The sequence below is a fragment of the Myotis brandtii genome, unplaced genomic scaffold (genome assembly GCF_000412655.1).
Source record: "Myotis brandtii unplaced genomic scaffold, ASM41265v1 scaffold111, whole genome shotgun sequence".
Classification (NCBI taxonomy): Eukaryota; Metazoa; Chordata; class Mammalia; order Chiroptera; family Vespertilionidae; genus Myotis; species Myotis brandtii.
Window position 1 is genome coordinate 2,909,283 of NW_005353789.1, and position 21,985 is coordinate 2,931,267.

General features: G+C 34.9%; 1 protein-coding gene across 1 annotated transcript in view; it reads right to left on the reverse strand.

Moving 5' to 3' along the window:
- The window catches only part of LOC102259738 (chromosome unknown open reading frame, human C4orf22), a 561,692-nt gene that overhangs the window by 326,845 nt on the left and 212,862 nt on the right, over positions 1 to 21,985 (reverse strand). The window contains exon 3 of the mRNA XM_005857421.1: positions 14,366 to 14,456. Within this exon, the coding sequence (XP_005857483.1) occupies positions 14,366 to 14,456 (91 nt within the window). The remainder of the gene's footprint in view (positions 1 to 14,365; positions 14,457 to 21,985) is intronic.

Here is a 21,985-nt window from a genome sequence, read left to right on the forward strand (position 1 = left end):
GGGTAAGAGATCAACCAAAGAACTTGTATGCATGCATATGAGTGAGCAAAATCAATGGACACAGACAGTAGAGGGGGTGAGGGCTTGTGCTTGGGGGAGGAGGGGTGGGGGAGGTCAATGGGGGGAAAAAAGGAGACTCATGTAATATTTTAAACAATAAAAAATTTAAAAAATAAACTCCTTTATTTTAAAAATTTCCTCAAATATAATCTGGTTTTTTGCTTTCATTTATGACTCTGGAAATATTTCAAACATAAAGAAAATTACAAAAGAGATTAACATAACTATATCATTGATATAATTATCATAAGTAATGCCCATTTGCCAACATCCAGCTATGCAGCTTACTCAAATGTTCACATGCTCCCACACTGGAATCATCAATTTTAAAGAAAGAAAACATTACATAAAAGCCTATTCTTCAATTCAATTCTTCTCTCTTATTTCTTTTCCAACCTCCTTCTATCTTGCACAATGTAACCACTTTCCTACTTTTTCTGTGTATTATCCCCATGTAGTTTTTACTAAAACATGAGTGTACCCATTAAAAAGTATCAATTATTTTGTATGTTTTAAACATCATGTAAATATTTTAATAATGATATTAGTTGAGAATTTACTATGTTCCAAACATGATGTTTCAAGCACTTTGCCTGTGTTAGTTACTTTAATCTTCATGTCTGTTCTCCTAGCTTGTTACTGTTATTAACCCAATAGAAAGATAAGGAAACCGGAGACATAGAAAGGAATAGAGCTTGATGCTGACTAAGGGAAGGTCATCTTATACATATCATTCCAAAACATGCATTTTTCCTTTTAATGTAACATGATGCTTTAAAGATGATTCCATGTTGATATACAGAATACACTTAGTTTTTTACATTGATTGCTGTGCAATACCCCATTCTATATATGAATCACAAGTTGTTCTAGTGTTTATGAACATTTCATTTATTTTCCATTTTAAGCAATGCTACAACACACAAATATATATATGACTAATAGCTTCTCCCAGATTTATCTACTAGTTTAAAGATTGTGAACATCAGTACTCTTCTTGCCATCTCTGAACATGGTTTCTTACCTCTTCATATCTTCACCTGCATTTGGAAAGATTTATCTTTTTAATGTTTGCTGATCTTGTGAGTGTGAAATATAACTCATTTCAATTTTCATTTCTCTAATTACTAGTAAAGTTGAACATCTATTCATGATCCAATACCATATTGTCCCAGTAATATATATATATATATTTTAGAGGCCCGATGCACGAAATTCATGCAAGGGGCTTGGCCCTTGCAGCCCCAGCTGCCTCAGCTGGCCCTCGCGGCCCCAACTACCTTGGCCGGCCCTGGCAGCCCCGACTTCATCCGGAAGGTCATCCGGAAGGATGTCTGGTTGGTCATTGTGCTGTTTGGTCTACTTAGAATATTAGCTCTTTATTATATAGGATATTTTTTAATATATGTTATCTGGTATGACTGGTTATCCACACATTCTTCTTTTTCAGTCTTCCCACTATTTTTTGAAATATAAATGTCACTCATTTAATAAGATCACTAAGGGCCTTAATTAAGAAATAATTTTTCTGTGAACAAATATTTTGCTTTGGGAATGTGACACAGTGATAATATAATATATACATATGACTATGTGGGAGATGACAGAATCAACTGGTAGTTTGTCAGTCACATTTCCCTTTCCTCCTGGCACTCAACTAGACTACATTTCCCAGTCTTCCCAAGTAGATGTAGCCACATGAATGAGTCCCAGAATTGGAAGAAAGTATTGTAACCACACTTCCAGGCCTGACCCATAAAGGACCTTCTGCATGAATCTCCTCTCTCACTTCCCTGAGCTCATTCTCAATATTCAGAAAATTTTCAGAAGCTGTGTAATAAAGATAATAGAGCTTTTCTACCAATATAGTTCCCTGAATGAGTACATGAAACAGAAAAGTCCCTACTGTGTGTTTAACATGGACAAGCACCTGAGCAAGAAGTGAGAGAGCAATACAGTTTTATTATTAAACCATGAATATTTGTTTTGCTTTCTTATAAAGCTCACTTTACAATAATCCACATATGATTTCATCTATTTATATGTATACAGGTTCATAATCTATTATATGAAATCTTTGGAGATGGAATTGTTTTAGAACTCAGAATATTTGAATATTGGTAAGGTAATATGGTAGATAAACATATATTAATCAACATTCCCAGGCAAGCCTAGGACAGCACCCAATAACCAAACACATTAATTTTTCTGCAATGAACTAAAAGGATAGTCACAATAAATGAAATAAAGTCTATAAATAATCTCATGTTAAGTCAGATTCATTGCCAAACTACTTTTTTCAGACTTTAAAAAAGTCTTTGGTTTTTGGAACTTTGTGGATTTTAGATTGCTGGTTAAGGGACTGTGGACTTGAAGGTTCACATAAACTTTTCTTATCAGTGCACTTGCTGTGAGTAAGTTAATGGGCTTTTTATCATTTTTAGTTCTATTTTCATTTATGAAGAGGAACAATCTAAAATATCTTAGGATATTCATACCTCTATTAATGTCTAAACAAACCTACTACATTTCACTATTAGACAAATATCCAAGGTAACTTGTTTGCATAGAACATTGGGAATAAAATAACTCCATAATATAGCAAAGGGATTCATTTTTGAAATTTTGGTGACCTTATGTCAACTTTACTCTTTCTATAGTCCACAAGTAGCCAAAAGCAGCCCCCAAATGTGCACTATATTAGAAAATACATAGTATTTAGAAAGTAATAAAATGTATCTCCATTCATTATGGTAATTATTACTCATTATAATCACAAATATATCTTTTGTGAATGCAGTCAGACATGACGCTGATTGCTCACTTATAAGTAGATTCATGGGCTTGATTCTGTCAATTCACACAAAACAGCACCTTTTCCATATAAGAATATGTACTAATGTATATAAGATTTAAATGGGAAAGCTTAAATACATGCAAAATTTCTGGACTAAAAAAACGTGCTTGGGCTTCTGATTATTTGTAAATGAAGCTGTCTTTGCAGTGTAATACATTACTTCAAATGACCATGGAAACGGGACACTAAATAAAAATAAACTTTATATAGAAATGACTGATAAAACAAGATACTAAAGAAACAATTAAACCTTCAGACAAAAATGATTGATTCATCTAAATATCTTAAAAATACTTCTGTCTACATAAGAATACATTATTGAAAGTGTGACACTCATTTTGTTCAAAGATGGCAAAAACTAAGCTTTCGTATCTGCGTGCATGGTGGTGGTATCCCTCCTAGATCCCCTTTCCCAGGCTGGTATGCGGCTCCAGATGCTGCAGGTGCTAAAGGCTAATGGTTCACACCTGCACTCTCCTCAGGAAGGACTGCCCTTAGCTGACAGGAGTCACTGTACTCCCTGTTCCCCAACCCCTGTGGCAGCTGATGATTAATTGACGGAGGCGGGGAAGGTGCAGAAGAGTGTGTATAAGCACATCCCCCCCTTGCCTCAAGGCAGAACAAACTGATACAATTCATGCTTCAAAGCTCCCTGGGTGATCAGACTGAGGCTAGCTTTCCAGTGAAACCACCTGCTCACACAGGGAGCTCTGGAGCATGAACTGAATCAGTCTGTCTTCTATACTATTATGTGTCCCTCATGCCCAGAGCAGATTTCTTTCACATGGGAGGACTTTCTCACTAAATCACTTGCCCTAAAATCTGCACCTTAGGCTCTGCTTCTAGAAAACCTGATCTAGCACAGAGCATATTTATAAGTTATTGAACACCTACGAAGAATTAGGCTTATCTGTCCTTTAAACATGACATAATTTTATTCTAAAAATATCTTAGCTGTATGATAGCTATTATCCCCATATTGGGGGTAGGGAAACTCAGACTGCAGAGTTGAGGGATTTGTATTTAGCTCATTGTAAGTGGGAAACCCAAGAATCAAACTCAGATTAATATAATTCCATAAATTCCCCTCTACAGAATTTCTCGCTGCCTCTGTATCATATTTTTAACCAGGAAATTAAAAAAAAAATTAAAGATCTACTCAACTATATGTTTTTAGTGAAATGGAAGTTGATGTACATTTTATTTTCCACAAACATTGATGTAATTTGTTTAAAATGAAGGTAAGATTGTATGAGTCATATAATTTCTATAAGGGTTTATTAGTGGACAAGCATGGATTCCATTAAAAAGGAAACAAACATCTGTATAAGACCTTCATTTTCTTAAAAGGGAACATTTTATAGAAGTTGGAAAATAGCAAGGAGGGAAAAGATCATGTCAGCACAATGTTGCTGGTCATATACAACGCAATCTTATGTTTCATAGAGATTTCAACACAGGAAATGGGTATATTAGGAACTGCCTAATTCATAGGTTTTCCTGACCCACGTACAGTGGTTTCTTTGAATGACTCTGAAGAAAAAGCCTAAGCAGTGCTTTTATACCAGCTTCAATAATGCATATTTCAAAGCCTAAAGTAGTCAGCCATGTAACTGTTTACATAGTCAACATTCAGTGGGAAAATAAGTGTCAACAGGTTCCACTTTCCCAGCCTGGAACAGCATGTGACCTTTCATTACAATCCTCATGAGTCTCTGATTAGGAAGGGAATATTTTATTTTTGTTTTTTTCCATTCAATAAATCCAGGACTCTTAGTTTTCTACCATCTGAAAAATAACAACTTCGCCACCCAACCCCACCCTACCACTTCACCACTAAAAAGAGTCACATAATCATACTACCTTAGAAACACTGTAGGAAGGGTCCCTGTCTTTTCCATCTTTGTTTATGGCAATAAAAAAGTGGTTTGCACAGAGCAGAACAGTAATAAAATGGAATGTGGTTTCCCATAACATAAAAGTTTTATAACATAAAGTGTTTTTTTTTCCTTAATATTCTAGTTGCTATGATTTCTTGCCAATGACCAATAATCTTTAGATACCTAATAAAATCTATAAGTATCTCATTGTCTCAGGGAACCCATTCAGCCATCTTTACTAAAGGAAGACTCAAAACTGTTCAACACTTCACTTAAAAATTATCAATAATATCCCTGGCTTGTATGGCTCAGTTGGTTGAGCATTGTCTCATACACCAAAAGTTTGCCAGTTCCTTTCCAGAACAGGGCACATGCCTGAATTTCAGGCTCAATCCCCAGTATGGGGCATTCAGGAGGCAGCAGATACTAGTAGATGTCTCACATTGATGTGTTTCTCTCTCCTTTCTCTCTCTCTCTCTCTCTCTCCTAAAAAGTTATCAATAAAAGTATTACATATTTTCTAAAACTTCTACTTTATTCACAACTATAACTCTAATAATGTTAATTATTTTAGTACAGAAATCAGATTATTTATTAAATACTTATCATGTATCATGTAGTATGCCAAGTGTTTAATCTACATTTTCTTACCAAAAGTTTGCCAGTTCCTTTCTAGAACAGGGCACATGCAGATAGATGTCTCACATTGATGTGTTTCTCTCTCTCTCTCGTTCTCTCTCTCTCTCTGTGTGTGTGTGTGTGTCTTTCCCCTTCTCTCTTCCTCTCTCTCTAAAATCAATTAAAACATATTTTTAAAAAGTTATCAATAAAAGTATTGCATATTTTCTAAAATCTCTACTTTATTCACAATTATAGCTCTAATAATGTTATAATTATTTTAGTGCAGAAATCAGATTATTTATTAAATACTTGTCATATATCATGTAGTATGCCAAGTGTTTAATCTACATTTTCTGTTAAATACTAAATATTAACATGAGAGTACTCTTAATGCCTACATTACAGAGCAGGTCATTATGGCTTACAAAACTTGTATAGTCCTTTTGTGATCTGTAATATGGGCTAAATTGTGAATCTGGAATTTGAGTCTAGTCATCATTTACCTCCAAATTCTATACTCTTTACTGAACCACACTAAATCTTCTAAAGCCAAAATCACACTTCTCTTCCCATTAATTAAATTATATTGAATCTCCCCAAAATTCCTTCTCTCCATTTCCTACATCAAAACAAAGAATATTAATTAAATTATAATATTGAATCCCCCCCAAATTCCTTCTCTCCATTTCCTACATCAAAACAAAGAATATGGTTTGCAATTATCTCCTAAATTACTCGAACCCGTCTTTTCCGCACTATTCATTCTGTCATTTCTTTATCCAGCCTTTTATTATCTATTGTCTGAAATGTTACAAAGTCCTCTCAGTTGACCTCCCTGTCTCATATTTCATCCCCAAACATCAGGTACATGCTTAGTCTCACATACTGCTGACAATGTACTCTTAAAATACATATCTAATCACGGCAACCATTTGTCTAAATTCTGTCACGGACACCCATCATTTGAAGCAATGTCTGTACTGCAGCAATGTCTACGCTACAACTGCGGCACAGCACAACAGAGCTCTGAGAGCAGGCTGTTCTCACCTATTTGGCTTTCTTACCACCTGCCCCATGTTTATTTGACAAGTATAAGTATTTACGAAGCAGAATTGAGTGGACTTTGTGACTAACTGGATGTGAGATCTGAGGAATGGAAGAGGAAAAGGTATTTGGATAGTTGTAGTTTAAATGTAAGTATCTGAGGTATAGCAATGTAGAGATAAACATTAGGGTTGAGTTCAGATCTTTTCCTCCAGCCACCTACTTAACATCTCACCATTTTGTCAAAAACAACTCAAACTCTGTTTCTTCAAAATCAGATTTATGTTCTCTGTACCCCATTTCTGATCTTTGAGTGTACCATGTCTCAAAGAGTAGCAGCACCTCCAACCAACTGTGAAGACCTATTATCCATGGCCTCCTTTGCCTCAACTCCTCCTTAGCCATATCCTGTCGCCACATCCTACCTAGTTCACCTTCTAGATAGCTCTCAAATCTGTTCTCTTCTCATCTTCCCTATCCTATTCCTGGTCCAGGCTACCATCTCATCTTCTCTTGTCGTATCCTGCAATGCATTTACTGATATGTGCTTTATCTTCTCTATAACTTATTCTCTATACTGAAGGCATACTGATCTTTTCTATATGAAAATCTGATCATCTCATCTCTCAACACAATTATACACAACCAGAATATTTTTTGTGTTTTTCCTTCATAGCATCTATCACAATTGCAATTTTGCTTTATTTGTATGCTTACTTGATTATACGTTTTCCTTCCCCAGCAACTCTAAGATCCATACACACTCGCTATTTATTGTAGCTGCAGAAGCTAGTGCAATGCCTAGTACAGAACCAGTTATCACCATCACAAATAACTGAATAAATTAATAAACCGATGGTCAGAAGGATCCAGGCCTCTGGTTTGGCAGCAAGAAGCATATAGTCAGTGAGTTCATGGTTCTGAATGATTCACCAAGGGAAAATGTGTATAGTGGAAGAGATGTGATGCAGGCCAGATGGAGGTTGAGAGGTCAGCTCAAGAAAGAGGTTGAGTCAAAAGAAAGTAGGAAAACTATAAGATAGTTATGTTATAGATGCCAATATAGGGAAGAAAAGAGGTTGATAAACTATGTAAATACCTCAGAGTAGTTTAGAAAGAAATTGAAAATTATCGTCTCAGAATAACCCATTTTACCTCTTTATTCTAATTTCTATGTAGTTTTTTCATCATACAGTCATCACATATTGGCCTCTAAAATTTTCTTTAGTCTCTATCATAAACATGAAATGCTCACAAGATTTTACATCTTCATTCAAGCATCATTTGTACCATTTCTATTAAGACATTTCTGGAAGTTGCAAGAAAAAAAAATACTCTTAACCTCAGCTTCATTTAAATACTTAATCTTTTTGACATGTTCACTGATTTTTCTGAGAAAATGCATTTTGCAATATCTCATTTATTAACACAATGCACTCAGTTCTCTGTGAATTTTCTAATATATACCTGCAGTGCTGTGATTTGCAACACTGATATTTTATAAGCTCACATAACTGCTACTCAAAGAATAAAATTTTTTGAAAATCTACTTCCTGGATGAATTTCCGGATATCTAGAACCAGACCTGCTTAAGGTGCTTTTCCAAGCACTTGTCACGAACATACACTTAATGAATGCCTCACTGTGGTGGTGGTGTTAAAAACTTCATGGCATGAACTGTCAGAAAACAATAAATCTGCTTGCAAATGAGAAGGAAATGGCTAATCATTTTAGTAAAGAATTTTAAAATATGAAATACATGAGGCATGAAATAGAAATGCATTCATACATGATTAACATTTAAAATAAAACTAAGTAGTTATATTATTAGAAAAAAAACTCATTGTGCCTATCATTTGAAGTACTACATAATCCTTTTAAATACTTTTGTACATGCATTGCACAGAAGGCTCAATATTTTGTCTGAACTGAATGCATAGAACATCATAGTCATTTAAAATGGTATTTTCAAAAGGATGTAAAGAAAGAAATGTAGGTGTGTTTATATATAATGCTTATATATGTATGTATTAGTAAGTACATATATTAATAAATAGACATATATGAATACATACATATATACTATTTATTATATAGGGTTGGGCAAAAGTAGATTTATAGTTGTTCACATGAAAAATAATGCAATGATTAATAAATAATAATACAAGAATAAACTTTCACGTACCCACAACTATAAACCTACTTTTGCCTCACCCTGTATATGAAATTCAAAGGCATTCATGAAATAATACTGATTCTTATATTAAATTGGGTTAACTCTGAATTAGTTACAAGTTCTTTTAAAACATAATTTAATCTAAACAATATCTATGATAATAGGATCTGACCCTTTGAACCACGGAAAGTTTTAAGGAAGTACATTTTCAAGAATGTTTATTCTTTGAGTAGCAGTTATGTAAGCTTTTAAAATGTTCATGAAACCCTGTTCCCTCCCAGGGCATAGCCTGAGACTACATGTCCAAGCAGTAGCTTTGTGGGAATGGCATTAATAAGCAAATAATCCTATAGTTCAGACATTTAAAATATGGGGAGGGGCCCAAGGGGATGGAAACAGAGAGGAGTACTATTTTCCAGAGCTTTAGGCTCCATAGTAGAATAAATTCAAGGCTAATGGAGGAAACTAATAATTTTGCAATTAGGGAGAAAGAGGACATCTAGAACAAGATTCAATTACACAAAATAGCACAGAATAAATTCAAGGCTAATGGAGGAAACGAATAATTTTGCAATTAGGACATCTAGAACAAGATTCAATTACACAAAATAGCATTTGCAACCTCACTTAAAATATAAAATTAAAAACTCTATGTGCGGGGAACTAAATCTAATCTTCTAATTTCCTAGCTACACTTAAAGAAAATTATCTGGGAATATTATGGAATTGGTCCTTCAAGCCTTACTGGTCACGCAGGTCAACTATGTCAGTTCTAAAACCATATCATAATCTTTTTAGCATGAATTCTTAATGAGATGAAATAAAAAGAGCAGCAAATGTGCCTCTGGGTAGAAATTCTCCACTTCTTTTGCACTCACACATTATGTAGAGAAGTCCTAGTGCTTAGGAAACAGTCACTTCCCTTGGAGAGTTCGGACCTCATGAAATTCACATAATTTTTGCTGACAGCAAATTAATATAAATTCAAATCTCATGAATATTGCATATTTGATAGGACTACTTTAAAAAAGGCATATCCATTTAGTAAGTGGCTTTTATGTAAGATTATGATCCTAATAATTAGATCTTTCTAAAATATGTTGTATTGTGTTGTAGTTTACTATAAAACCACTTAGAATCTGTTTTGATCCAAGAGTAGGAAATAGAAAATTAAGCTTGAAATGCTGCCTTTGATACAAAGATGTGTATTCTGCTGATTATAATAATACACCAAATTCAAAGGCCTGAAAAAATGGCTATATATTATATTTAAAGTTAGCAAACTATGAGACTGACAAGATTCCAGTTTCCAAATCAGCAACTATACACCCAACATTAAATGGTAACTAGTATTCTGAATAAAAGTTAAATTTAGGGCCTTCTCTGGGGGGTAAAAAAAATCATGATGATGTAATTAAACATTTGGAGGGACAATGCAATGAGAAGAGATATACACTTGCCACAGAGCTATCTCATCTTCCCAAATCCAGATCCACCAGCCTACTTAGCAGAAGTGCCCATCACCCCCTTCTTCTCTCCAGCTGCAATCACACTAGAGAAGCTTCTGCTCCTCTCAAAGGCAAACCCTTTCATAGTGCTCTGGATCCCATCCTCCTTTTAAGGAATTCTCTCCATAATTTCCCTTTCTCTCCTACACCATCAATACCTCTCTGTCTACTTGATCATTCTCATTAATGGAAGACACAGGCTAATATTAATCCATCTTAAAACACAACAAAACAAACTTCCTGGACTCCAGGCCCTACGCCAGCTGTTGCACAATGTTTACGCTACACTTCATTGCAAATTTCCTCAAAAATAATTGCTTCTCCTTATCTTCATTTATACAATTTTTTGTTTTCTCTACCTACTCCAATGAAACATTTAACCATAGCCCTCCACTGAAACAGCCCTCACCATGGTTTATTGAGCCATAAACAATAGCAAATCAATTTTGGTGGGTTGAATTATGTAACCCCAAAAGAGATGTTGAGGTCTGAACTCCTGGGACCTGTGAATATAACCTTATTTGGAAATAGCTCTTTGTACATGTAATAAAATTAAGATTGATTCATATTCAATTGTGGGGGAGGTTCATCCAATATGCTCTTCTTTTTAAGAGCAGAAGACAGACACCCGAACACACAGGGAGAATGCCATGTAATGATGGAGGCAGAGATGAGAATGATGTCTCTATAAACTAAAAAACCCCAGTGATTGCTGACAAAGCTAAGGCAAAGGCATAGGACAGATTCTCTCCTAGGTCCTTCAGAGAGAGCATGGTTCTGCTGACACATTGATTTCCCACTTCTAGTCTCCAGAACCGTGAGGCAATAAATTTCCTTTGTTTTAAGCCACCCAGTTTGTGGTAATTGGTTATGGCAGCCATGGGAAACTAACATATCATCATACTTAACCTGTCAGCAGCATTTGAGATGGTGAACATTCATTCTTTTGGAATTTTTTCTTTTCCCGTATTTGTAGCATCACTCTCACTTGATTTTCCTCATACCTACTACTTCCCAGTATTGTTGTCTGTCTCTTCCACACATTCCAGATCTCAAAATGTTGGAATGTCCTAAAGATTTTTTATAGGACTTCAACCTTTTTAATCTATATTCTCTGCCTAGTAAACGTTTGCAAGTCCATGACTTTACATACCATTTAGACAATGAGAACTTTCTATTTAGATTTATATTCCAACCAGGACTTCTCCCCTAGGTTCCAGACCAATATATGTAAATGACCAATCAACTTCTCCACTTGAATATTAAATAGGCATCAAAAAATTAATATAGCCAAAGCAGAAGTATTTCATTATTGATTCCTGAAATCAGCACTCCTCCAGAGTTCCCCTGCCAAAGTCCCACCATCATCCATCCACCTGCTTGTTCAAGCCAAAAACCTAAAAATCATCCTGATTTCCTCTTTAATATTTCACATGCAATCCATCAGCGATTCCTGTCTGATCTTCCTCCAAAACATAGACATGATGTTTCCCTCTATTTCAACCATTACCATCCTGTTTTGAATGTCATCTCTTGCTGGCTGATTACAAGAGCTTTCTAACTTCTCTTGCCTCTGCTCTAATTCTCTTTCCTACATCTCCGTCCCACATGGCAGCCAGGAGATCAATCTTTCTGAAGGGTAAACCAGATCAGGTCACTTCTTCACTTAAAACCATCTATTGACTCTCTATTTAATAAAATAATAAATATAAAAATTAAATTTAAATAATAGAATCAAAATTTCTTAGAACCTATAAAATCTGGCTGCTGGCCCCTCTCTGATTGCATCTGTCTTTATCATCCCCTTCAATAACTATATTCCAGCCATTCTGGTCTTCTTACCATCTCTTGAATATGCCATGATTTCTTTTATCTCAGGAGAGTTTAATACACCATTCCTTTAAAATATTTATCAGTTTAAGGTGTTTCTTCCTTCAAATCCCATGGCTATGTTCTCCATATCATTCAAGTCGTAACAGATGTCACCTCCTCAAAGTGATTTTTTTGTATACAGTAGTTAAAGCAACAAAGTATACTAGTCAATGACTCTCTATTTCATTTTCTAATTTTATGTTCTCCAAAGCATCTTTTCAGAGCCAAAATTAATTGTTCTACTTTTATTTCACTTAGTTGTTTTCTGTCTTCCTTTCTAAAATATAAACTCTTTAAGGTCATAAAATCTGCAGTGCCCCAGCAGGTGCACAAGAAATATGTGTTGAGTGATTGAAAAATGCGTGAAAGTTGGGCAAGAAAATACATAAGTGTATCATTTAGGAGGCTGTTATAGTAATTTATTTAAGATATAATAGGGGTTTAAATCAATTAAATTAGAGTTGCAATGGTGGAAAGTGAAGTGATTTGACTTATATTTAGGAGAACTAGATAGGAAGTATACCATTGTGGTAAAAATAAAATAACACAGGCCTACACTCGCTAAAGCTGTTTGCATTTGTTGGTACTAGTGTCTAACGTGAACCATTTTTTTCAAACCTATGGAATCTGATTTCCATCCTTATTATGAATGGAATTTGTACTTGTCAAATAATTTTTTAAAATTATTTAAACTGCCCTGGCCAGTGTTTCTTCGTGGTTAGAGTGCTGGCCTGCCCACTTACGGTTAGCGGGTTCAGTTCTTGGTCAAAGGCATGCATTGGGTTGCAGGTTCACTCCCCACCCACGGTTGGGACATGTGTGGAAGGCAACCAGTCGATGTGTCTCTCTCACATCTTTCTTCCTGTTTCTCTCTCTCTCCGCTCCTCCCTCCCTTCTACTTTCTCTGAAAAGCAATGGGGGAAAAATATCCTCAGGTGAGGATTAATAAAAAATAATAATAATTTTAAAAAATTATTTTAACTTTTAAAATATAGTTGATATACAATATTGAATTAGTTTCAGGTGTGCAACATAGTGATTAGACACTTACAGAACTTATGAGGGGAACACTCCAACATTTCTAGTACCCACCTGATAGCATACATAATTATTATAATACTTTTGCTATATTCCCTATGCTGTACTTTACGTTCCTGACTAGATTATATATATATATATTGCCAAACACCATAGATTTTTTTTCAGTCCTTATCCTTCTTAATCATTAATGATCATTTGCTCCCTCTTGATAGTCATTATCATGGATTCCTATGACACCTTTCTTCTTTCTTCTCATCTTTCTGGTTTATCTTTCTATTAAGAGTTAGCTAAATTCCAAAATTTCTACTGTGATTTCAAGGCTCTCCAGAGTCGTCTCTGCCCATATTTCCAACTTCACATGTTTAAACCTCACTCAGTCCTCTTCTTTCAAGAAGACTTCCCAGATTTCAAGTCCAGTTTAACTCTATACATTTATGTAGCTAAGACACGATGTTTTTCTTTATAAAGTATATTGACAATTTTGTCTGTATGCAAAATTTTCAAGGGACTTAAGAAAAATCCCAACTTTTTTAGTGAGAACACTTTGGTAAAACAGACCTCCATATTCACATATTTTTTTCCTGTTGTTCTAAATGTTTCATCATGCTACTCTGATTATTTTTCTGTAAGTCACTTATAACAGTTTCAGCATACAACTATATTCTTGACTTAGAACATTTTAAGACTCACAGAAGACTTATCACTAATATATTAACAATGAGTAAAAGTAAATACATATTCTAAATAATATTAGCAACTTGACATATTTAAAACTGGCAAATGTTTTAATAAAGCAAGAGCATGTTCTCCTTGAATTATTCAAAATCATGTCACTCATTATATGGTTTCTATCACAGCCCCCAAGGTAGGACTACGGGCAGACTCTAGGACTATCTTCCAGAGGTAACATGTAATCAGGTAGGTGGGGGCACAATGTGGGAACCAGTGGATGATATGACTTGGAGAAGCCTACTAGGAGGGTGAGCCAAAAAGCAGTAGGGAATTTCAATGAAGGACTAACACAGAGTTGGGGGTGACAACCATCTGCCAAGTATAGGTATTTTATCTGTAATAGATATATAGAATCCTTTTTTCACCACTTAGCTACTTGGACAGATGTAAATTAGAATAAAAAATGTTCTATATATATGTCCATAATACATAAATAATAAAAAGCCATATTATAGCCTTCATGAATTACTTTTGGGGAAGATAGTAAAAGTTCTCTCATGAACTAACTGTATGTTATATACTAACTATGCCATTAGTGTACACATTTTTTTACTTGTTGGATGAATGTACTCACGCTCACTTTCCCACAGCGATTGTCTTCTTCTCTCACTGCCAGAGCTTTCAGAAAATTTTCTTGCAGGTTTTTACCAGCACTTGTTAATGTCCTAGAAAAAAGCAGGTCTCCAATTATAATATATTAGATAACAAATATATTTAGAACACTCTGGGGACAAAAATTATGCTTCTTCATTCAAATGAGAATTTTCTTATAACACTAAAACTATATATACATGTTCTATATAGTCATTATAAGTCAGATACAATTATTATAACCTAGGTTTCTCAATTTCATTTCGTACAGTTATAGCCTTTATTTATGAATAATTGGAATTAAGTCTACAAGTAATATGCATGCCTATTTCATGTATATTATGGGCATGATTCTCTCTCATCATTACTCATGCCAGACACAGTGAATTTCATTTACATGCTCTTTTCATTTTTTTTGCACAACATGAAAAATCAATACATTTACACTTCACATGGTAACCACAATAATTTCATTTTTACCCACAGTAATTTTACATTTATTATAATATCAGTACAATTTATTTATTCACTATAAAAAAATTAAAATATTATGTATCTAAGCCAATTCAGTTACTGGAACTGAGTATTAAGTTTAGCTCTATGACTAAATAATCAAGGCAAGAAAGAAAACTAGGTTGAATTATCTCTGTCATATGAACAGAAGCATTAAGAATGTGAGGAAGGCATTAAGAATGCCTTTCTCTGGAAGTAAATTTTAAAGGAAATTTATCACAAAAATCTGAATCCAGCCGCATTGAACCACATAATGAAGAGTGAGTCCAAGAGTGATTTACAATATAACAATCCTTTCCTTATATGGCAGGTTCCCATATATTCAACAAATCTTTTTATTATTTGACTACTATGTACCAGGAATTATGACAGACACTAAGATGAATGAGATAAATATAATTCATAATTCCTGCTCTCACAGTGCCTGTGGTCTCATAGAGGTGCTTGATACATAAACATTATAATGTCATACTATGAGATAACTATAATAGAGATATGGATATGTATCAGAGGTGTTAAGAGAAATATACTATCTATTCAAGCAATATACTATCTATCTATTCACTTAATCTTAAACTTTAAAGCAACTATTAAACTAAATGTTAAAAGATGAGACACACCAAGCCAGTGAGGCTCAGTGATTGAGCATAGACTTGTGAACCAGGAGGTCACAGTTTGCTTCCTGGTCAGATCACATGCCTGGGTTGCAGGCTCAATCCACAATGTGGGGCATGCAAGAGGCAGCCAATTGATGATTTCTCTTTCATCATTGATGTTTCTATCTTTTCCTCTCCCTTCCTCTTTGAAATCAATGAAAAAATATTTTTTTTAAAGATGAGACAAGATTATCCAGGTTGGGGCAGGAAGGGGGTGGCAGAGGAAGAGAGGTATCAGTAACTACAAAGGAAAGAAAAAATAGACACATAAAACTGCAGGGCGCCCTTGAGTAATCACAAAGCAGTCAGAAAGTAAGTGCGGGAAGTGAAACTATGTAATATTAATGAAAGCTAACATTTTAAAGACATACTGTTGTAAGCATTTAGTTAAGGCCACACAGCTGGTAGGAGCAGAACCTGTATTCAAACATAGGTGGTCTGGTTCTAGAACTCGTTCTCATAACCACAGAGGCCTGGATGCTACTTTAAGGAGTATGAACCTTGTCTTACAGAAGATGCTGAACCATGAAGGTCTTATGCAAGGAATTTAAAATGTCAAGTTTGTGTTTTAGAAAGAATATTCAGTAGTTATGAGAAATATAACCTGGAGGACAGTAACACTGGAAGGATTAGTTAGGGAGCTATTACAAAGCCTTACTAAGATGATGCAGACCTGATTTAAAGTGGTGGTGATAAGGATAGGAAGGGATAGGTGTGAAAAATATTTAAGAGCTAAAATGGACCTGGTTATTTCTTTTTGTGAAGAATTAAAGAGAAATGGCTATCAGGTTTCATTAACTCAACATAGACATGTACAATATGTAACTTACTAATTATTTTGTTGATCTAGAAATGAAACACTTTAAATTGATCATAACTTGTCAGCTTTTGCTTGTTTTTTTTTTAGCTTTACATGCTTTACCAATTAATAACCCAAACATCTGACTACATACAAAAATCAGTACCAATGAAAAGAATCAGATAATTGAGACATAATTGAGATGTTTTTCAATTCATTGTTCTGTCCAAAAGTGAGTTATCCATATTACAATATACCTATATACTGTTTTGATACTAAATCTCTAAGATATCAAATTTATGTTGTCAGTTGCTTGGCCCCCCAAAAATGTATTATTTATTCATTGCTCACAGGATAATCTCATCACTTGGACAGTTTCTACCTGATTTCCTGCTTATGGTCTACATTTAAAACCAGAATCAGTTAGAAATTCTCTGTGAAGTTTGAACAGAGAATTAGTTTTACAAGTGCATCAGTCAGGACTGGTTAGGTTATGCTATAGTAACAAATGGCCCAAACCTCACTGGTTTGTAGTTACAAGGACTTGTTTCTCAATAATGCTCTGCATCAATAGCAGGTTGACTGTAGCTCTTTACCTTGGAGGAGTGTTCAGATAGGCTGGTAAAATAGCCTTTATCTGACAAATCTTTGATTGGTGTGTGGAGGGAAAAGAGAACCTGGCCACACACTGGCCCCTAGAACAATTGCTTGTAAGAGAAACAGGTCAGTCACTCCCACTCAAATTTTATTGCCCAAAGTAAGTGTCATAGCCAAGCCTGAAATCAATGGGATGGGAAAGTGTAATCATGCTCAAGGCAGAGTAGCAATATTTATATATAGTCTATGTACCACTTACTTGATAGTAGTTAGCTAAGCAAACAAGATGAATAAGGAAAACACTTCTTGAGTGAAATTTAAAAGTACAGAAACTTGTTAAATAATGTGGTTCATTGCAATATAACCAAATAAAGACCTGTGTGAAAATAAAAAGAACTAATTATAGCCCCCAAACACAATGTTCTCCCTCAAAGACCTAAAACATTCTAAAATTATGGTTGAAAGAATAAAATATACTTCGGTATGTGGTCTTCTCTGACAGTGGTAGACACCTGTTGTTTTTGACACCCCAACATCCCTCCACTTTTATTGGTAATAGAACCCTTATATCTATTTGGGCAATGCTCCCTCCCACATTCTGTAACTTAGTAGAACAGTCGATCAAGGTAACTGCTTACTCACAACTCTTAATCCCCAAACCTCAGCTAATGAATATGACTCAAGCTTGACCAATGTTACTTTACTTTATGAGAATATACAGCATAAACAGAGACTCAGGATGAAAAGCTACTGGCCTCAATTCCTACTACACAGCCTCCTCATCCAACTTTTTCTTCAAATCTGTAATAATCAGTGCTCCTCCAATAAATTCCTTTTTTTTCAGTTCATAAGAATTGGCTTCTATTGCTCACAAACAAAACCAAAACTGATACAGTGGTTATCCAGCTAAGATACTTCAGAGTTCTTAAAGGTTTCCATAGAGTAAATCAATCCCTTGCCCACCCCGCCTCCCCAAACACACCTTGTTTTATTGTAAATCTCTAGAATGTTACAAATAAGTTAAAGTCCAATTTTATCACCAACCACAATCCCAAAACACCAAAGGTACCCATCAATATCAACTTTGCATGCTTCTACCAAGGTTATTTTCTACTAGAGGCCCGGTGCATGAAATTTGTGCACGTGGGGGGGGGGTCCCTCAACCCGGCCTGTGCCCTCTTGCAGTCCGGGAGTCCTCAGGGGATGTTCGACTGATGGCTTAGGCCTGCTCCCCCTGCAGTTGGACATCCTTAGCGATGCTGCAGAGGTGGGAGAGGCTCCCGCCACTGCCACTGCGCTCCCCAGCCATGAACCCAGCTTCTGGCTGAGCAGCGCTCCCCTGTGGGAGGGTACTGACTGGTCGTTCTGCTGTTCAGTCGATTTGCATATTAGCCTTTTGTTATATAGGATAGTTTACGTATATATTTGTGTACCCATAAAAACATATATAGCATTATTTGGCTCTTCACTTCATTATATAATTTTTAGCTTACTGTTTCATTGCATTGTTGTTATTGTTCCTGAGAATCATTTGTTAGAGGAAGATCAAAATTATCCCAGGGATGTTAGACAACAAAAGCCAAAAGAACAGGTTTCTAGGTACCATTCACTCATAGGGAGGAAATTCCTACTATGCTGCTAGGCCTGGCTCACTCACCAATGGCTGAGGTTTTTAAGAAATATCTGGGCAAAGAGGAAAAGGAAGTAAGAGCAGTAGAATTCTTGCTGCCTCTGGACTATAACAGACACTGTTTTTCTTTCTTCCATGAAAATGCACGTTTCATTTTTTACTTGGACATGTAGATTTCTGGAATAAAGACTACATTTTCTAGCCTGTCTTGCAGCTATTTATATCCATATGACTAACTTTTCCACAATGGTATCTTAGTGAAAATTACTTATAACTTATAGGAAGTGTACTTAAAAGGAAAGAGTACCCTACTTCCTAGAGTTGGAATGCAATATAATGACTGTTGCTCCAGCTGCCACCTTGACTTAAATTGGAGGCCACTGGTATGGATAATAGTGGATTCCCGACACCTCAGAGCATCAACCCAGCCTTGACTGACACCATATGCATTTCTGGAATTCAAGACTGAAAGGAGTTTAAATTTTGTTTCAGCTACTGTGCTTTTGGTTTTTTCTAGTATTTTTAACTAAATCTAATCTAAGCAGGTACATTCACCATGTGAAATTTGCTCACCCTTCAGAAAAAGATGCTGTTGTGGAATTGACTTGGTAATCAAAGTGGAATTGAACCTTATCTGTAATATTTTAAGGATTCCCCAGGAGACTATATGACATATAATTAAAATCAGTTATTTTTAAAAGAGCCATAAAGTTAAACAGTTTAAATGGAAACATGAAATAATGGGAATTAAACTGAAATATAAGATGGGACATCAGTCTTTCCTATTTCTTTACCAACTCACTACATTCTTCTGATGGGCTCAACAATTTCTAAGCCCCTAGCAGCAGTAAAACTTGTGAATGAAAATGATCATGCTCTATCATCAATTGCCAATCATATTAATTTATAATCAGTCTAAGAAACGTGACCATTATATTGACAATACTTTAAGATTATACTGTTCCTCTTTTACTATTATTCAAGTCTTACATACACAGACTTACATTGTTTCCTATCACATTGACGAGGAAGATAAAAGTATATTTGTTATACGCCCTAACCGGTTTGGCTCAGTGGATAGAGCGTCGGCCTGCGGACTCAAGGGTCCCAGGTTTGATTCCGGCCACGGGTATGTGCCTTGGTTGCAGGTACATGCCCAGTAGGGAGTGTGCAGGAGGCAGCTGATCAATGTTTCTCTCTCATCGATGTTTCTAACTCTCTATCCCTCTCCCTTCCTCTCTGTAAAAAAAAAATCAATAAAATAAAAAAGTATATTTGTTATATACATTGGAAATTAAAAGGATAAGTCTATAACCCCTAAACTATTTGCAACAGAGTGAAAAAGTTATATAAATAATCAATTATTATAACATACTGCATCTGAGAACCTGAAACTTTTCAGCAAGGGGAAATATTAGAAAATAAAGTTAATGTAGAGTGTGTGGTTAGGAATTCTTAAATCTTTAACATGCATTACTCTTACTTAACTAGATTTATTTAACAGTGACCTGAGAAACCTTGCCTAAATAAATATTACAAAAAGAGTTACTTCCTCATGAAGTAGGTCTGTTACAAAATCTTAGGGTTATACATTTTATAAAGACAAATACTCAGCTTTGTGTTCACACTCCACCACTTTCAAAATGGGGTAAAAGTTACATGGATGAGTTAATTTTTACCAGCCTTGTTTAATCATTAGCTAAACATGTTTATATAATCCTACATGAGAGACTACTAGTATAAATATATTTTCAATCCTCAACAACTAGGCTACTGGTTTTATAATTTAATTATGTTGTTTGTGTCCCACACATAGTTTCTTTACCAGACTAACATTCAAGGGGAAAGATTTAAAATGATCATGCTCTCAGGGGGAAAAAAAAAGGAAAACTGTTAAAATAGAAGCTTATTATCAAGAATTATTTTCTTAAGAGTTCACTTATTTTAAATATAATAAAGTCTGTCATCAAATACTTAGGACATTAATCAACTTAGCACTTTAAATGTATGATTGTGAGTATTCTAATAGGAAGGTTTGATTCATCATTGTGATGTATTCTAATAAGCAATTTCTGAGTGATCACTAAATCAAATCTGAGATTTTATCTATTTTAACAACAATACTTTATATCTATTTAGAAGTCTATATACTAGTCTCTATGCTGCATTTTGAAACAATTTCAATTATCCTCAAATCAAGCCCTAAAGGAGGATATGTTTATTTTTACCTTAAAGATTATTTTAATCAGCAGGAATTCAGTCTTTAATCTAGACATCACCATTCCCAAGGCTTTATTCTACCATAGTGAAGCCTCACAATATATCAAAACATCATATCTATGTCATATATTTTCACATCAGGAAAACAATGAGAATGCACTGGGGAGAAGAAACCTGGTGGCAGGATCAGGGGTGAGGAGAGGTATGCAAGCTTCACCTTGGGAGTGCTCCTGGGAGTTACCGGAGTCTGGTCTTGAGACCTCTATGGAAAGCTAATCAGCCATAATCACTATTCAAGTCTAGACTGGAATTCTGATCAGCTGGTCTGTTCAGAGTTAATGTTGATTTCTTTTAAAGCCAGTGAACTCATATGTTGCCTAAATTTCATATTTATAGAGTTTACATTCTACTCATTAGCACTTGTTTGAATATATACTTCAACCTCTCTGTGCCTCAGATAAAGTGATGTTTTTATCTACTCAATTTGGAAAAATTTAGTGAAGAGTAAAGTAAAAAATACTAGATGAGTAAAAGTTTATTAGAAAAACTCTATGGTGTTATCTTCTTAAGATATAAGCACACTTACCTATGAAAAATCAGTTTTCAGACAGAAATGGCTCTATGCCCCATGATAAGTTTACTGACAAAACAATTTATATGTATCTGTACTTATTTGGTCTCAAATAATATAAATTTGAGTTTTTAGAGGCCCAATTGGAAAATTATTTGCAAGCTTGATAAAAATGTAATTTTATATAAAACAATGTATGGATGTTTAGACAATTCACTTGAGCGCTAACTATGGAAGATATGTTCTTACAGTACTTTGATGTAGAACACCAGATGCTTTGTCAGAGAGAGATGATCTTGTACAGTGATTTTCTCCAGGACAACACAGTACCTTTTTGTTTTGTCCTTTCCATAAATTAGAAAGAAAATAATCTTATTTTCCCTTGAATAGTCTGTACTTTTCTTTTCCTTTTGCTTTCTAGAGTTCTTTAACTACAGAAATAAGAACAATACATACATAATAAAACAGGCATTGAAATATTCACATTCATGGAAAAACATCAGCCTGGATGAAATCTGAAGTAAGCTCTCTTTTTACAAAACTCATTAAGAATAGTTTATTACAATTCAGATTTTATACCTGCCTTGGGCCAGAAGAATACATTCCATCAATTATGA